This window comes from Agelaius tricolor, unplaced genomic scaffold (genome assembly GCF_023055355.1).
Source record: "Agelaius tricolor isolate 1412-34295 unplaced genomic scaffold, bAgeTri1.0.p SCAF_3, whole genome shotgun sequence".
NCBI classification, from domain to species: domain Eukaryota; kingdom Metazoa; phylum Chordata; class Aves; order Passeriformes; family Icteridae; genus Agelaius; species Agelaius tricolor.
The window spans coordinates 66219877-66234254 of NW_027269263.1; the positions used below are offsets into that span (position 1 = coordinate 66219877).

At 48.0% G+C, this 14378-nt stretch overlaps 2 protein-coding genes across 2 annotated transcripts in view; one reads left to right on the plus strand and one right to left on the minus strand.

Annotated features, from left to right (window-relative positions):
* The window catches only part of ITIH5 (inter-alpha-trypsin inhibitor heavy chain 5), a 48312-nt gene extending 44121 nt beyond the window's left edge, over positions 1–4191 (plus strand). Inside the window, exons 13-14 of the mRNA XM_071424145.1 lie at positions 145–522; positions 1525–4191. Coding sequence (XP_071280246.1) covers positions 145–522; positions 1525–1823 — 677 coding nt within the window. The 3' untranslated portion in view covers positions 1824–4191. The remainder of the gene's footprint in view (positions 1–144; positions 523–1524) is intronic.
* A 2252-nt stretch (positions 4192–6443) lies between these two features.
* Positions 6444–14378, minus strand: part of LOC139587611 (store-operated calcium entry regulator STIMATE-like) — a 36470-nt gene continuing 28535 nt past the window's right edge. Inside the window, exons 7-8 of the mRNA XM_071422009.1 lie at positions 13792–13908; positions 6444–7072 (exon numbers count right to left, since the gene is read on the minus strand). Of these exons, the coding sequence (XP_071278110.1) occupies positions 6959–7072; positions 13792–13908 (231 nt within the window). The 3' untranslated portion in view covers positions 6444–6958. The remainder of the gene's footprint in view (positions 7073–13791; positions 13909–14378) is intronic.

A 14378-nucleotide genomic window follows, 5' to 3' on the forward strand; every position in this document is an offset into this window, starting at 1 on the left:
TGGTGAGCCTACATGTCCTCAGTCACAAGGCTTGTGTCATTGAGACAATAGGCCTGTTCCTGCTGGGCCCCTTCCAGCTCAGGCTGCTCTGTGGCCCTGTGATCCTGGGTTCCAGCTTTCACTTACTGATTGTTTTCCTGCAAGGTGTAACTGTGAATGGACAATTGATCGGAGCTCCTGCACCGCCCAACGGCCACAAGAAGCAGCGGACTTACTTCAGCACCATCACCATCCTCAGCAACAAGCCAGAGAGGTCCTACCTGGAGATCACACCCAAGAGGGTCATCCTGGATGATGGGGAGAGGCTTGTCCTGTCCTGTGGCCGGAGTGCTGTCGTGAGGAGCAGGAGCCTGGAGGTGTCCATCTCTGCCTTCTCCAACATCACCGTCACCATCCGGGACTCCATCAGCTTCGTCATCCTCATCCATCACTACAAGAAGCCAGCCCCATACCAGAGGAATCACCTGGGGTTCTACATCTCCAACAGTAAAGGCCTCTCTTCTGACTCCCATGGGCTACTGGGTAGGTGGCAGGTTCTCGGGTTCAGAGCTGTAAATCAGATAAAAATGGTGTTTCTGAGCAGAGACAGGAGGGAAGGAGCAAGGCAGGTGGGGATTAAGTTCACAGGTGAGACTTTCACATCCTCTCTCAAACAACTTCTCTCTTTCTAGTACCTCCAATTCCTCTCCTGTCTTTTCCTGTAGGGGCTATCTCTCCCTATCCCAGCTGTGCCTAGTTTTCACATTTCCACCCTTTTAATGATTGTTCAGTACAGTTCCTATTAGAATACACATGCTTGATACTCCCAAGTACAGACAGAAACCAAATCTCCCCCAAGAAATTTTTGTGGCCCCTTTTTTCAAATGTGAAATGAAAGAAGAGCCAGCCCTACCTTTTGAAGGAACTAGGCTTTAGGTAGGCTGAGCAAATGGCCAGATGGTTGTGTTCTTTCAGCCAATGAGAAGTATTGATGTTTTTGGTCATGTACAGGTGCAGACCTCTAAAACTTCTGCCATAGTTTCTGTGCCACTCAGACAGCCCCAGGTGTCCCTTAGGAGTGAGGTTTTTCCACTCAGGCCACTCTCACTGACAAACCTCTAAATCCACACTTAGGTTTGGCCTAGAAGAACTTTCTCCCAAGAAGGCAAGGGAACAGAACTTGAACCTTCAGGCCTAGGACTTTTTGCTTGCTGATGGACATTGTGTGGGTTATTAACCTCTAGTAACCATGTCCCACAGAAGGGAACTTACTACTGGCAGCTTAAAAACCTCTTTAGCTCTTTAGTGACCCATGGGAAAAAAAATAAATAGGAATTTATTCTAACCTCTGTGTTTGTGGGATTTAGAAATGAATCACAAGAACAAGATTCATCCTGCTCTTGCAGAGAAGATCCGTAGGCTGAGAAATCTCAAATGCATCCTACCAAAAAAAACCCAAAAAACAAACAAACCACCAAACCACAACAATTTATAAACAGGCACAAATCAGCCAGTCATGTACTCTTCTTTTATCTTGCCTTGCAGGTCAGTTCTTGAGCCATGAAGTTAAACTTCTTCAGGAATCCCTAAACACAAGTCATCAGGAGGTCGAGCAGAACCAAACAGAGGCATTGAAGGCAAACCCTACAAACACCCTGAAGGTGAAGGGGAGGCTGGTTCCTGTGGTGTGGAAGCAGAGGAGGATCTACAATGGGCAGCAGGAGGTCGAGTGCTGGTTTGCCAAAAACAACGCGGACAAACTGATCGATGGGAGCTACCAGGACTATTTGGCTTCTCATCCCTTCGACACGGGGACCAGCTTTGGGACAATCAACAGCCTTTAGGACCAGTCACAGCAATGCATTGCAGCAGCACGTGGGACAGCAGGGCCCTTTGAAGCCTGTTCTAGGCAACTTATGAGTATTTCCTTACCTTTTGGTGCCAAAGAAACCAAGGATTTTGTCCTTGGAAATCAGCTGTCTGTCTTTCATGCTAAATGAACGCTCATCAAATTCCTGAAGAAAAAGAAGGCTGGGGGAAAGGATGTGGTTAAAGGCATAATTGATGCTCTCTCAGTGGGAAGGGGGGAGAAATAAGCCAGTGAACAGTGCAGAGGCTGCTGGCCTTAAAATAAACCCATGCAGGGATCTATGCAATGCCCCCTGGGGCTGGTGAGTCACCCCACAAAAGGCAAATCATACAGAACAGTGCCTGTTGAGGTGATAGGCTTTGCAAAGAAGTGACTTGGAGCACCTGCTCCAGCCTTGGTCCATGGGGAAAGGAGAGAAAGACAAAAGGAGAGGAGAGGTGGGTGCATATTCATCTGCAGCAACCCATTAGCATCAAACAAAATCAAACCCTTAAATCAACAGGCCACAGGAGGGTATTGCTTTCCTGGTTAGTGGGATGAGGTCTGGATTTGGCACTTAACATGACATTCCCTGAATCACTACAAACCCTTAAAACAGTGGTGTAAACCTTGATGGGGTTTCTTGCTGTCTTGGCGCACAGGCTGTGTGCTTAAAAAGCACCTCTGGTCCTCAGCAGCAACAGCAGTGGTGCAGGCTCCCATTCCATGGAGCAGTTAATCCAGCATAATTCAATTTAAATAACATTGCAGGGTTGGTGATTTCTTGAGCCTTGATTCCCTCAGGAAGAAACAAAGTTCCACCATGAGCTTCCAGCAGACCTGGAAGCTGTCCTTGAGCATCACACCCCTTCTGCTCAGCAAAGATTAAAACTTCCTAAGGGGTGACAACCCGGCACCCACAGCAGCTTGTGAGCCTACAAAGCAGCCTCTTGAATTTCTACTAGACAACTCTAGCTGCTTTTGTAATCAGGGAGGAAGTTTTTATTTATTCCAAATTGTCAAAAAATTTTCATCCCGATTTCCCCTGGCTTCTTCTCCTTCCTTACCCTGCAGGAATTTGTGCACAGCAGGAATTTGGCAGCAGGAGGTTACAGAAGGGTCTGCCAGCCACCCCCACTGCAGGTGGTGCTCCAAACCCAAAACTGCAAGGCTGTGCTGTGTTTTAAAGTGAGGCATCACTGAGCAATGCTACAGATCAGCCACCGGGGAGTTTTAGCAAAGAACTTGTCCAAAGGGGACTTGACAACCACAAAGACATTTACATGGCAAGGCCAAACTGAGCTCATGAATACACTGCCTTTCCAGAATTGAAAAGGAGGGAGGCTGGGTGTGGAAGCATCTCCAGGAATTAAATGACATCCATGTGTTAGGAGAAAACAGTTGCCAGGGACCTACAGAAATAGGTTCAATCTTGACTGATTTTTTTTTTTTTTTTCATATTTAACAATTAAATCATATTGTTGCTGTTGGAGCTCCAGCTGCTGGGGGTGGGGTGGTGATTTTCCAGTTGCTTGATCAGCTCGTTAGTGCTGCAAGCACCGTGGCAGCAGAGCAGGTGGCAAGCATGGTTTCTTTACTCACACCATGTGCTGCCTGGAAACAGCCAAAAAAGCACCAGCAAGATTGAACTGCACTCTGGAAGATCCTTACAGAGAGCTCAGTTAGCACAAAACCCGTGCCAAGGCTTGTACTTTGGAACAGAACATAAAGAAGAAACTACTGCTTTGGGCCCTGCTATCTTGAGAAATACCTCCCCTGCGAGAGAGAGCTGAAGGCAAGGCCTTCAGCACAGTCCTGAGTGTGGAATAATAACACTAAATAATAATAATAATAAGGTTTAATGCTCTGCAGTTTGCTTGTGGGCCAGGAAGAGATGAGGAGGAACAGCTGTGAAGTTGACATCTCTGCCCAAGAAGAGAGGAGGAAATCACCCAGGGCCCACACCCAAACAAGCTCCCCTTTCACTGGCACAGAGCAAACGGGGAAGTGGCAGGGGATCTCTGGACACCCCAGGGTTTGGCAGGTGTCTCCATGCTGTCCTTGCTGAAACCTCCCCTCTCCTCCCACATTGTGCTGTCCACGTGTATTGCTGCAGGGAGGGACGGGCTCAGGCTCTCCCTCATCTCCTCTGTATATAGATATGTATATAATATATATAAACACACACCTACTGCTGATAATTCATCATTGCTCCTCTTTTCTCCCCCTCCAGCCAAGGAAACACATTTCTTTCAGGGCCTGAAGATGACAAGGATCAAGTCCAATGAAGCACCTGGGGCAATATACTCAAGGTCTCCTGAAGGCTCCAGTTATCCATTTCACAATAAATATTTTACAGTGAACACTGCAGTGAAGCTTTCATTTGGCAAAGATAAAAAACAAGCTTTGGAGCTAAGGCTGTGTGTGTTTTATGCTGCTGGACAGGCTCACGTTACCAGAAGACTGAAACAACCCCCTATGAGTTAACAATAAGTTGGGAATAAGTGATTTCAGTGGAAAATGAAAGGTCATTGATGTTCTTTAGTCTCTATACGCTTGGTAGGAGGCAAGAACAGGCTTCTACTCCCACATTGAAATGAGAGTTTAACCACAGACTTTAAATACAGTAGAACAGGACATGGGAAAACAGTTTGTGCTCCTGCTGCCCCAAGAGCAAAGGCAGGTCATGGACTGTAAATTCCATTTTTTACAGCTCTGAAAAGGACATCACAACACTTCCCTCTCTCATATGGGGAGGAATATGAGAATATTGAGAATATTAGGGGGAATATGTTCAGGCTTGGTCCTCACAGCCCTTCATGCTGTCTCAGAGAGCTCCCAGACCTCTGTGCAGTCATTGCAGTGAAGTTGCATTTGTTCTCATCTCCAAGAGTGTCACAGAGCACTTGGATTCACTGGGATGTGCCCAGTGATTGCACATTGCTCAGACAGCTCAGGAATGAGGCTGAGCACTCACTCTGGAGTGCAATGGAAACAATTGCATGGCACCATTTCAGAGATGAGAAGGGAACAGGGCTGCTGGGACAGCACTGGCTACGCAAGGATTGAGAGGGAGAACCTTGCCCCACATCTTACTTGTCCTGCTGCTGCTGATTGTGAACCTTCTCAGCCTCAACTAAGAGCTAAAATGAAGATCATGTCACTCACAACCCAGTTTAGGACAAGGACATTGCTTTGGCCAAATTTGCACTCTTCACCCACTGCAGGATTGCACTGGGCAGCCCCATAGCAAGAGCAAAACTCCAAAATACCAGTATTCCTCAAAACAGGGAGCAAGTTTCCAATAGGGAAGCTGTTTTCACCTATTTCCAGTCAAAACCTTGCACAGCACAGGATTTATTCCAACCCTTACCAGTGCAGAACCCCCCAGACAAGCAGAAGTTGTGTTGTGAAACCAACTGCACTGAGCAATATAAATAATCCATTCAGAGAGCTGTGTGCCATGTGTTCCAAAAGCCTTTTGATGTGCCAGCAGAAGTAGGATTTTGACCCTTCATTAAGGAAGAAAAACAAAACAAAAAAAAAGGACCTAATTTCCAGAAAAACAGTTTAAAGCTGCACAGCTGCAAGTGTAGCCAAGCGTGTCTCGTTCACTGAGGGGCATCCCAGACTTTGATTTGCATCTAAGGCTTCAAACCACTTTGAAGTCAGGAGAAAAACAACAAACCAAACCCCAAAAAAAAGCCCCACCAAATATCTTCTCATGCTCAGCCTTCACATCTAAATCCATCCAAGTCAGAAAATCCAAATCCTTTAATTTTTACTCCTTAATAAGGGCTGCTTTCTTGGGGAAAAATACAAGGGAAAAAGTGAAAATAAAAGAACATTCCCACCCATCACTTAAGGGGAGTTGTCTTGCAAGAAGCAGAGGCTGTCTAAGTCTCCATGAGGGAGAGCAGCCCAGTGGATCCCTGCTCCAAGGACTATCCCCCCATTTGGACTCTGGCTGGGTCCCTCCACAGCTGTGTCTCTGCATCCAGCCTGGGAGTGGGGTGGTGCAGCTGCTCTGTGCTCCCTCTCTCCCCAGGACAGCTGCAAAGTGTTTTGCATTTTTGTGTTTATGGACAAATACAGCTTGCTAAGAGGAAGGCAAACAGGGCAAAGCCCTGCACTTCACACTTGGAGCAGAAAGTGCCAGTCCTGGGGTGAGCCGGGGTCTTTTCCAGCAGCTGCACCACCCCAGGTCCTTCCTTACCCCCAACACAGGGCTGGCTAATGGGGCTTCAGACACAGCTTGAATCAGATCCTGCAGACATTTCAGCTGTTTATTTTAAACTGAGGAAAAGGGGAGTTGTCAGCTTCCAGTAAACACTCCCTTGTAAGGTGCTGACTGGGATCCATCTCTGAGTCTGCTCTGGAGCCCAGCACAGGCTGGGGCTGCAGCATCAGGGCTTTGCATTGAAGCAGCTCCTGCAACTCAAACCAACCTCTGTGGCTCAAGTTCTTCATCTTTAGGTTTACCAGAGCAGCCCTGCTGCAGAAACAGAATCTTCCCTGGTCAGGAAAGATTTCAGCAGCTCCCCTTCCTCCCTTTCACAGCATTGGGGTTGTGCAGAACATTAAGCACATGAAGGCATTTAATCTATGAAGCAATTTTAGGTCAAAGATTTATTGGATTCCTTATAAAACAGTAAAAAGAATCAGATCCACTGGGACAAGCTTCCCAATTCAAGCCATTTAAATACATATTGCAAACCAATTCTTTTGAGCATTGTGCATATAAAAGTGTCACAGTTCAGGTACTACAGAATAGAGCTTTTTTCCTTTCTTTTTCTATTAAAAAACCAGACAATATTTTCATTTCAGTCTCTAGCCCTGAAAAAAGAAAAAAAAAAGTCACACCCAGTTGTCCAGCCAGGGAAAATCCATCCCTGTATCCCCAACCTCAACGTGCCTGCGTGTGGAGCAGACAGGTAAAGCAGATACTGCTCAAGCCTGTACAGGATGCACAGATAGCATCCCCAATTGCAGGATAGCTCTAAGATGAGGCAGGCAAGAGGATCTCTGTAGATCCACAAGGGTCACCCAGCTTTCCCCACCCTGCCCTTCCTTGGCCAGCTCGAGGATCACAGTGCTGCTCCTTCCTCCACCTCCACTGTCCTGCTGCTCTCAGATGACCACTTGGTAGCTGGGCTGCTTCATCTTCTGGTTGGTTCCCCAGAGCCCTGGAATATCCTGGTCGCTTTCAGACTGATCAAAATCCATGTCTGGAGACAGCAATACCTGGAAAGGAGAACAGACAGATGCTGATGGAGTCAAAGGTCTCAGAGCTTCTCAATTCTGCTTGCTGAACGAGTCAGACATTCCTATAGAGGGGTCTGCTGCCAGATCCAATCATCTCTGGTGTGCTGGTGTTCACAGGGGTCCCAGGATGAGGGAAGAGATGAGGATCTGACTCCATGTTTCAGAAGGCTGATTAATAATTTTATGATATATATGATACTAAAACTATACTAAAAGAATAGAAGAAAGGATTTCATCAGAAGGCTGGCTAAGAATAGAATAGGAATGATAACAAAGGCTTGTGACTGACCAAGACAGTCCAGACAGCTGGTCTGTGATTGGCCATTAATTAGAAACAACCCCATGAGACCAATCCCAGATGCACCTGTTGCATTCCACAGCAGCAGATAATCATTGTTTACATTTTGTTCTTGAGGCCTCTCAGCTTCTCAGGAGAAAAAAATCCCAAGGAAAAGATTTTTCATGAAAATATCATGGCTACACTCTGGCAGATGGGTAAGGCCTCAAGGTCATCTAGACCATCTCTCCAACAACAGCCAAAGAGATCTGGGCACAGGCACCACAACAATCTGTTGTCCCAGCCCCTTCCTTGAGAGCAGAATGGGCAGCTGAAGGCTCTGACCCCATGGGACAGAACTCACACATGGATGTCCAGGCCTGGCTGAAGCCTCAGTGGAGATGCACAAAAACGAGGCCACATATTTTGGGAACAGCTGCACCCCATGTAGACCTTTTCCCAGGCCCCCAGCTGCTTGTCACCTCCACAGCTCAGCCAGCAGGGCAAGCAGGGCTCCAGGCTCAGCCTCAGCCATGGAGCCAGCTCAGGAGCGGTGTCCTAGCCTGGCAGCACCTCATTTCCACTGGCACAGCAGCTCCTGGCTCAGGCTGAGTTGTGGGAGCCAAAGCACAGCACTGACACCTCTCACTGGTGTTTGAGGTAAAAAAAAAACTTTTTTTTTTTTTTTTTTGTTTGCTGGAGGACCCAAAGGAGCCCCTACACCCTCAGCAGTTAACTCCACACTTGAGGCTACCCCAGCCCCTCCATCCTCCTCACAGTCAGACACCCAAAGAACAGCAGCAGAGTGGATTAAGCTCTCTTGTTGTCCCCCTCATTGGTCTCAAGGAATTTTTTTTTGGTTCAGGACACACACTGGCAAGCTCTGAACTGTTGCAAGATGCAGACAGAGCCACATGTGGGCATTTTTCAGCCACATCCTCTGGAAGAGGAAAGAGGCTGGATTTTATCAAGGAGATGGCTGGCATTGGGTTTCAGCAGAAGAGCTGAAACCCAATTCTAGCCAGCCAGCAGTGTGCATGGATAATTGTCATGGCTGGACAGGTTGCAATCATTGAATCCTCAAGGTTGGAAAAGACCTCCTAGGCTGAGTCGCACCATGAAATCAGCACTGCCAGGCTCACCAGTAAACCTGAATGCCCCTGAGCACTACATCTACATGCTTCTTCAACACTTCTAGGGATGGTGATTCCACCATTTCTCTGGGCAGCCTGTGCCAGTGCCTGATAACCCTTTCAGTAAAGAATTTTTCCTTAATATCCAATCCAAACCTCCTCTGGTGCAACTTGGGGCGGTTCCCTTCTGTCCTGTTCTTGTTACCTGGGAGAAGAGACCTGGCTACAACCTCCTTTCAGGGAGCTTTAGAGAGGAACAAGGTCACCCCTGAGCCTCCTTTTCTCCTGCATGCCCAGTTCCCTCAGCTGCTCCTCATCAGACCAGGCTCTTTGCTCAACCCCATCCCACCCCTATCTCCTCAAACACCCACATTTGAGCAAGGGAAGCTGCATTGTCACCATGCAATCTCCCTGTGCCTGACTCAGCAGCCTTCCAGCTCCAAGACCCAAGTCAAGGGATGGACTTTCATGGACTTTCAGCCCAGTGCTCACCCACAGACCATTCCCAACAGAGCTCAGGATCCCTTGGGCAAAACCAGGAGCAGGGGGAAATCACTCCTATCTCTGTCTCCATACACAGCTGTGAATTAACATGCCCTCCACTTGTCAGCACTCAGGCAGCACCACAGGGCCAGTCACCACAGCAACAAAACCACCAAACAGGAAAAACACAACTCCAGTGAGTCAGTGACTTCAAAGCAGCAGCAGAGCCGCAGGGGAAGATTTCCTGCTCCCCACCCTCACACACACCCCAGCCCCTCCATCCTCCTCCTCCTCCTCACAGTCAGACACCCAAAGAACAGCAGCAGAGTGGATTAAGCTCTCTTGTTGTCCCCCTCATTGGTCTCAAGGAATTTTTTTTTGGTTCAGGACACACACTGGCAAGCTTCCATCTCTCTCACGTGAAGATTTCCTCTGTTCATCACATTAATATCGTGATGCTGTTGGACCTGAAGAAATGTGTAATTACTCACAGGCAGCACTGTGAACTCACTGAGCTCTGACAGGCAGGTTGTGGGGCCTGCTGAACTGGTGATTTGGGTGGATTTCAGCTGAAAACTCAAATCCCCAAGCAGGGATGGTGACAGTGCTGTGCATCCAGACCCATCCAGGCTGCCACCTGCCCACCACACACTGCACAGAATTCACAGAAGAGACCTTCAAGATCCTCAAGTCCAACCCATGCCCCAACACCTCACTTGCAGGAAGCTACACCAGCAACAGTCCCCCAGAACCTTTCCAGAATTCCCCAGGAAGCAGCACCACGAGAGAGCCCCTCATTGCCAAGACAGCCAAGGACACACCCTCAGATACCATCTGCAAGCCCAACTCCAATTTGGGAGTTTTCAGAACAGCTTGGACCAGGCTCTTTCCCTGCAGGTGCATCCAGGTCAGGGTCACAGAGGGTTGGTGACACAGCTGGGACAATGTGCTGCTGTCACTCAGCAGCCCTCAAACACCTCACATTCCACAGAGGGATTTGCCACCAGTCAGGAGGACTGTGAGGTGGGACAGTTTCCTTCCAGAAGCATCTCCATGTCCACCTCCATTTATCTTCCCTGTAATGACCTGGGACCTGAGCTCACCACGAGTTTGAGCTAATTAAAAATTTAAAAAAAATAATCAAAAATAAAATTGTTTCTCAGCAAATCCAACTTGCTCTTGGACTTTCTAAGTGTCTCAATATAAGTAAGCAGCACCATATTGGTGTCTAGCAGCATCTTCATCTAAAGAGTGCCAAAATACAGAGTTCATCTGCCAAAATACAGAGTTCCTTATGAAGGGAATTAGGACAGGTGCTGAACTCCATCCTGACCTCATGCAGTATATTAACTTTCCTTCCAGCCGCTAATTTCACCTTAATTTTTCTAACAAGTACCACTGTTAGTGGACTTTTGCTTTAAGGGTTGTCTCTAAAAATGTAAGCCTTCAGGAAAGGAACAGAAACTCATCCACCTCCCTGGGGAAAAGAAAAACAACTGAAAAAAGATCAAATAAAACATTATTAAAACTGACTTGTTTTCCTGAGTGGAGGAAACAAAGAAATCACTGATAAGATCTACAGTTCATGGGAGTTACAAGGGCAAGGGAAAAGAGCCTTGGGTCAAGGGCAGGACACATACAAAGCAAAAAAAAAGGGCCTTGCAGATGAAATAATTTCCCCAGGCTGAACAGCAAACTGGCATTCAAGAGATCCTTTTCTATCCCAGAAGAGGAGAAAAAAAATTACTGCATGAACATTTACAAGGCAGGGCAGGAGACTGAAACAACACAAAGCTTTAGACTGATGTGGAAGGAAAGAAGGATGAAATTCTTCCAACCAGAAGAGGGAGTTTGTCCTTTTCAGGCATTCAGTGCAAAAGAAGTAGCAAGAGCTCATCCTCTGGTTCACCAAAGGATGAGCCAGTCAGTGCCTGTGCCACCCTTTCAGTAAATAAATTTTCTTTAATAGCCAACCTAAACCTCCTCTGGTGCAAGTTGGGGCCGTTCCCTTTAGTTCTGTTCTTGTTACCTGGGAGAAGAGACTGATCCTCACCTGGCTACAGCCTCCTCCAGGAGGCTACAATCCTCCTGCAGGACTGCTGCTGCTGCTGGGTTTCCTCTGGCTGCCCAGCTGCTCCACCAAGCCAAGGGCAGAGCTGAGCTTTCCTGCTGCCCTGGGGAAAGCACTGAGCGTGGGCTTCTAAAAGGTGAACTCCAGCCCACTCTATCTCTGCCCCTCCTTCTCCAAACACAAACTGCTGGTTCATGTGACAGTAATGACACTGCCTTGGTGAGATAGGCAGAGGTTTGAAATTGAAGCCAGGAGTGAGCTGGGAGCTGGTGGCGCCTGCAGCGAGACAGTCCCGATGAACGCTGATAAACCTGGGGTACACATCAGCTCTGCTCAGCCCCCCTTCCTCCTCCCCTGGGCTGAAACTCCCCCACTTGAACAGCTGATTAGCAGCAACAAGCCCAGCAAATGCTCATTTGCTGCTTCTGAGCCTAAATTCCAGTCAATGCAGCTGCAGGGCTCAGCCAGCCAACATGATCCGTAGTTCACAGCTCAAGAGGCTGACACCTGAAGCAGGAGCTTAAGGCTATTCCTCAAGGCCCAGTGCCAAGAAAGAGCTGGAAAACAGGTCACCCACTTCTGTATTTCTTCATAAACTTCCTTCTCTGCCCAAAATATTTGTTGCCCAGAGGCACAGGAACGTGTCTGAGCATGAAGGAGGCAATGCCTGCAGACTGCTGTGAGGAGAAACCAGTCCCCTTGGTAGTGCAGGGATGGATCAGAGGTTTCAGGATGAACAGATGACCTGCACATTGTTGAATTCTTGCTGAAGTCTGCAGAGAAAAAGCAGTCAGGTCCTTGGAAGGTGAGAGAAACCTTTGACAGAAAGTGGCAGATTGTGGGGATTGTTTCCACTACTTGAAATCTCCTGCCTGTTGACCTGCCAGAAGAGGCTTTCTTAGCATCTGGAAATTAGCATCTAATATTCCTTCCAGTTATCCATTTCACAGTAAATATTTTACAGTGAACACTGCAGTGAAGCTTTCATTTGGCAAAGATAAAAAACAAGCTTTGGAGCTAAGGCTGTGTGTGTTTTATGCTGCTGGACAGGCTCACGTTACCAGAGGACTGAAAGAACCACTCACCAGTTAACAATAAGTTGGGAATAAGTGATTTCAGTGGAAAATGAAAGGTCATTGATGTTCTTTAGTCTCTATACACTTGGTAGGAGGCAAGAACAGGCTTCTACTCCCACATTGAAATGAGAGTTTAACCACAGACTTTAAATACAGTAGAACAGGACATGGGAAAACAGTTTGTGCTCCTGCTGCCCCAAGAGCAAAGGCAGGTCATGGACTGTAAATTCCATTTTTTACAGCTCTGAAGAGGACATCACAACACTTCCCTCGCTCACAAGGGAAAATATGTTCAGGATTGATCCTCACAGCCCCTCATGCTGTCCCAGAGAGCTTCCAGAGACTTGCAGTGTTTGGAGCAAGGCACAGGTGCAGCTCCACCTCCATGGTGCAGCAGTTCCTGTGACACCATCTGTGACACATCCATGGCCCAGCACCCTCTGTGAGCCTGGATGCTGCCAGGTCTGGTTCCAGAAGCTGTGAAGGAGGTCCTGGTCCCAAACAGAGAGGTCACCTCCTCAGCTCTGCTCCTGAGCTGCTGTAATTCTGACAGAGCTGGGGCCTCCAGAAGCACATCCAGGGAGCAGGGCAGGGCTTGGCCAGCAGGGACCTCCCCAGAGCTGTTCATCCAGAGGCAGGGCCAGCAGCAGGGACCCTCTTGTCCCAACAGCTGCTCCCATCTGCCTGCCCTCCCTGCCAGAGCCAGGCATCCCTGCCCCTCTGACACTGCACCCCTGGGACCCAAACACCCCCTGTTAAAGCATCTCCACCTCTGTGGGTGCTGCAGTGTCACCAGTGATGGGCCATCCCATCCATCAGCACAAGAGCTGAGTTACTCCTTATGAAAGGACTCTCAGAGAGCAAGAGCTATTTCTGTTCATCCCAAATTCCTCAGCAGGAGCTCCTCCAGGAACCGGGCTGGGATTGCCAGAAATTATCTTATCTTGGTGAGTCTCAGCAGTGGGCTGCAGGATATCAGCAGCTGTGCACAGAACACACTGGAACCAGGCCTGGGTGCCAGGAGAAAGAAAGGAATTCCTCCCAGGGACCAAGAGTGTGGACTCTGCCCAAAGGTCAGTGGGAAGTAGACACCACCTACCCAACAAACCCCACATGATTAAGAAGAACAAAGTCATCTCAAAGTCTGCTGGAACTGCAGCATTTCCTCCCCCACCATAACTTTCAACTGTCAGGCTCAGACTACACAAAACACAGCCTCCTCCAGCTAAGGGACAATAATCTGGTTGAAAAAATACCAAATGCTGACAAAAATAGGATTCCCAGCTAAGCCTTGTCCTCTAAAAGGGATGCTAATAATTACAGAGAGGAAAGTAAGCTCTAACCAGCCAAAATTAAGTACAATTAAATATAGCAAAGCTCAGAGGGACATTTATAGCCTGCACACACAGATCAGTGCAGGAGGCAGCTCATCCCCCCAGGACATTGTCATCACCCAGGGCAGTATTTCAGCAACATTTCCTGAGCTTTGCTCATGGTTAGAGTGAGTTTGACTTTGCAGGCTGATCACCCACATCCATGAAGAACCACCCCAGGTCCAGGCAATGTGATGTCCTGTCACAGGGCTGTGGTAAAACACACAGACCATCCCACAGTTCTGCATCTTGGTCTGAAACCCAAGTTTGCATCCCTGGTCTTACCTGAGATTCCTCAGTCCTCCTGGCCCGAGGGGTTTCTGTGGATCCATTGATGTCTAGGGCATCCTTCTGCTTGTATTTCCTCATGATCAAGCTGTCCACAACCCAGAACATAATGGCCTTGGGGGGAAAGAACATCAACATCAACAGATTGCAGAGGCCAAAATGCACATTCAATCATTCACAGGTGTTTCTTCTCCTCTTGGGTTCTCCAGACATCCAGCCTTGATCAACCTCACATCCAAACCAGCCCTGCATCAATTGTGTCCATGGGGATTGGATGAGTCCAATTCCTTAAGCCCCTTCTTACACAAGCCCTATTGTTTCCAGATTAAATAAAATCACAATAGGCTGAGTTTCCACCAGAACATAACCCCTGAGCCAAGCTCCATCCAAAGCTCATCTGCCTGAACCAGTCCCTGGTCAGCTCTCTGAGGACCAGAATTTTCTTTCCAATGTGGAAATGCAGCTTGGGATGGTGGAGAGAGGCAGATCAATCCAGCTTTGCCAGTGCTGCATCCATTGAAATGTGCCTGGGATGAGCTGAAAGCTCAAAGCTCAACTCCCTTCTTGCCCAGGGAGCATCTGAG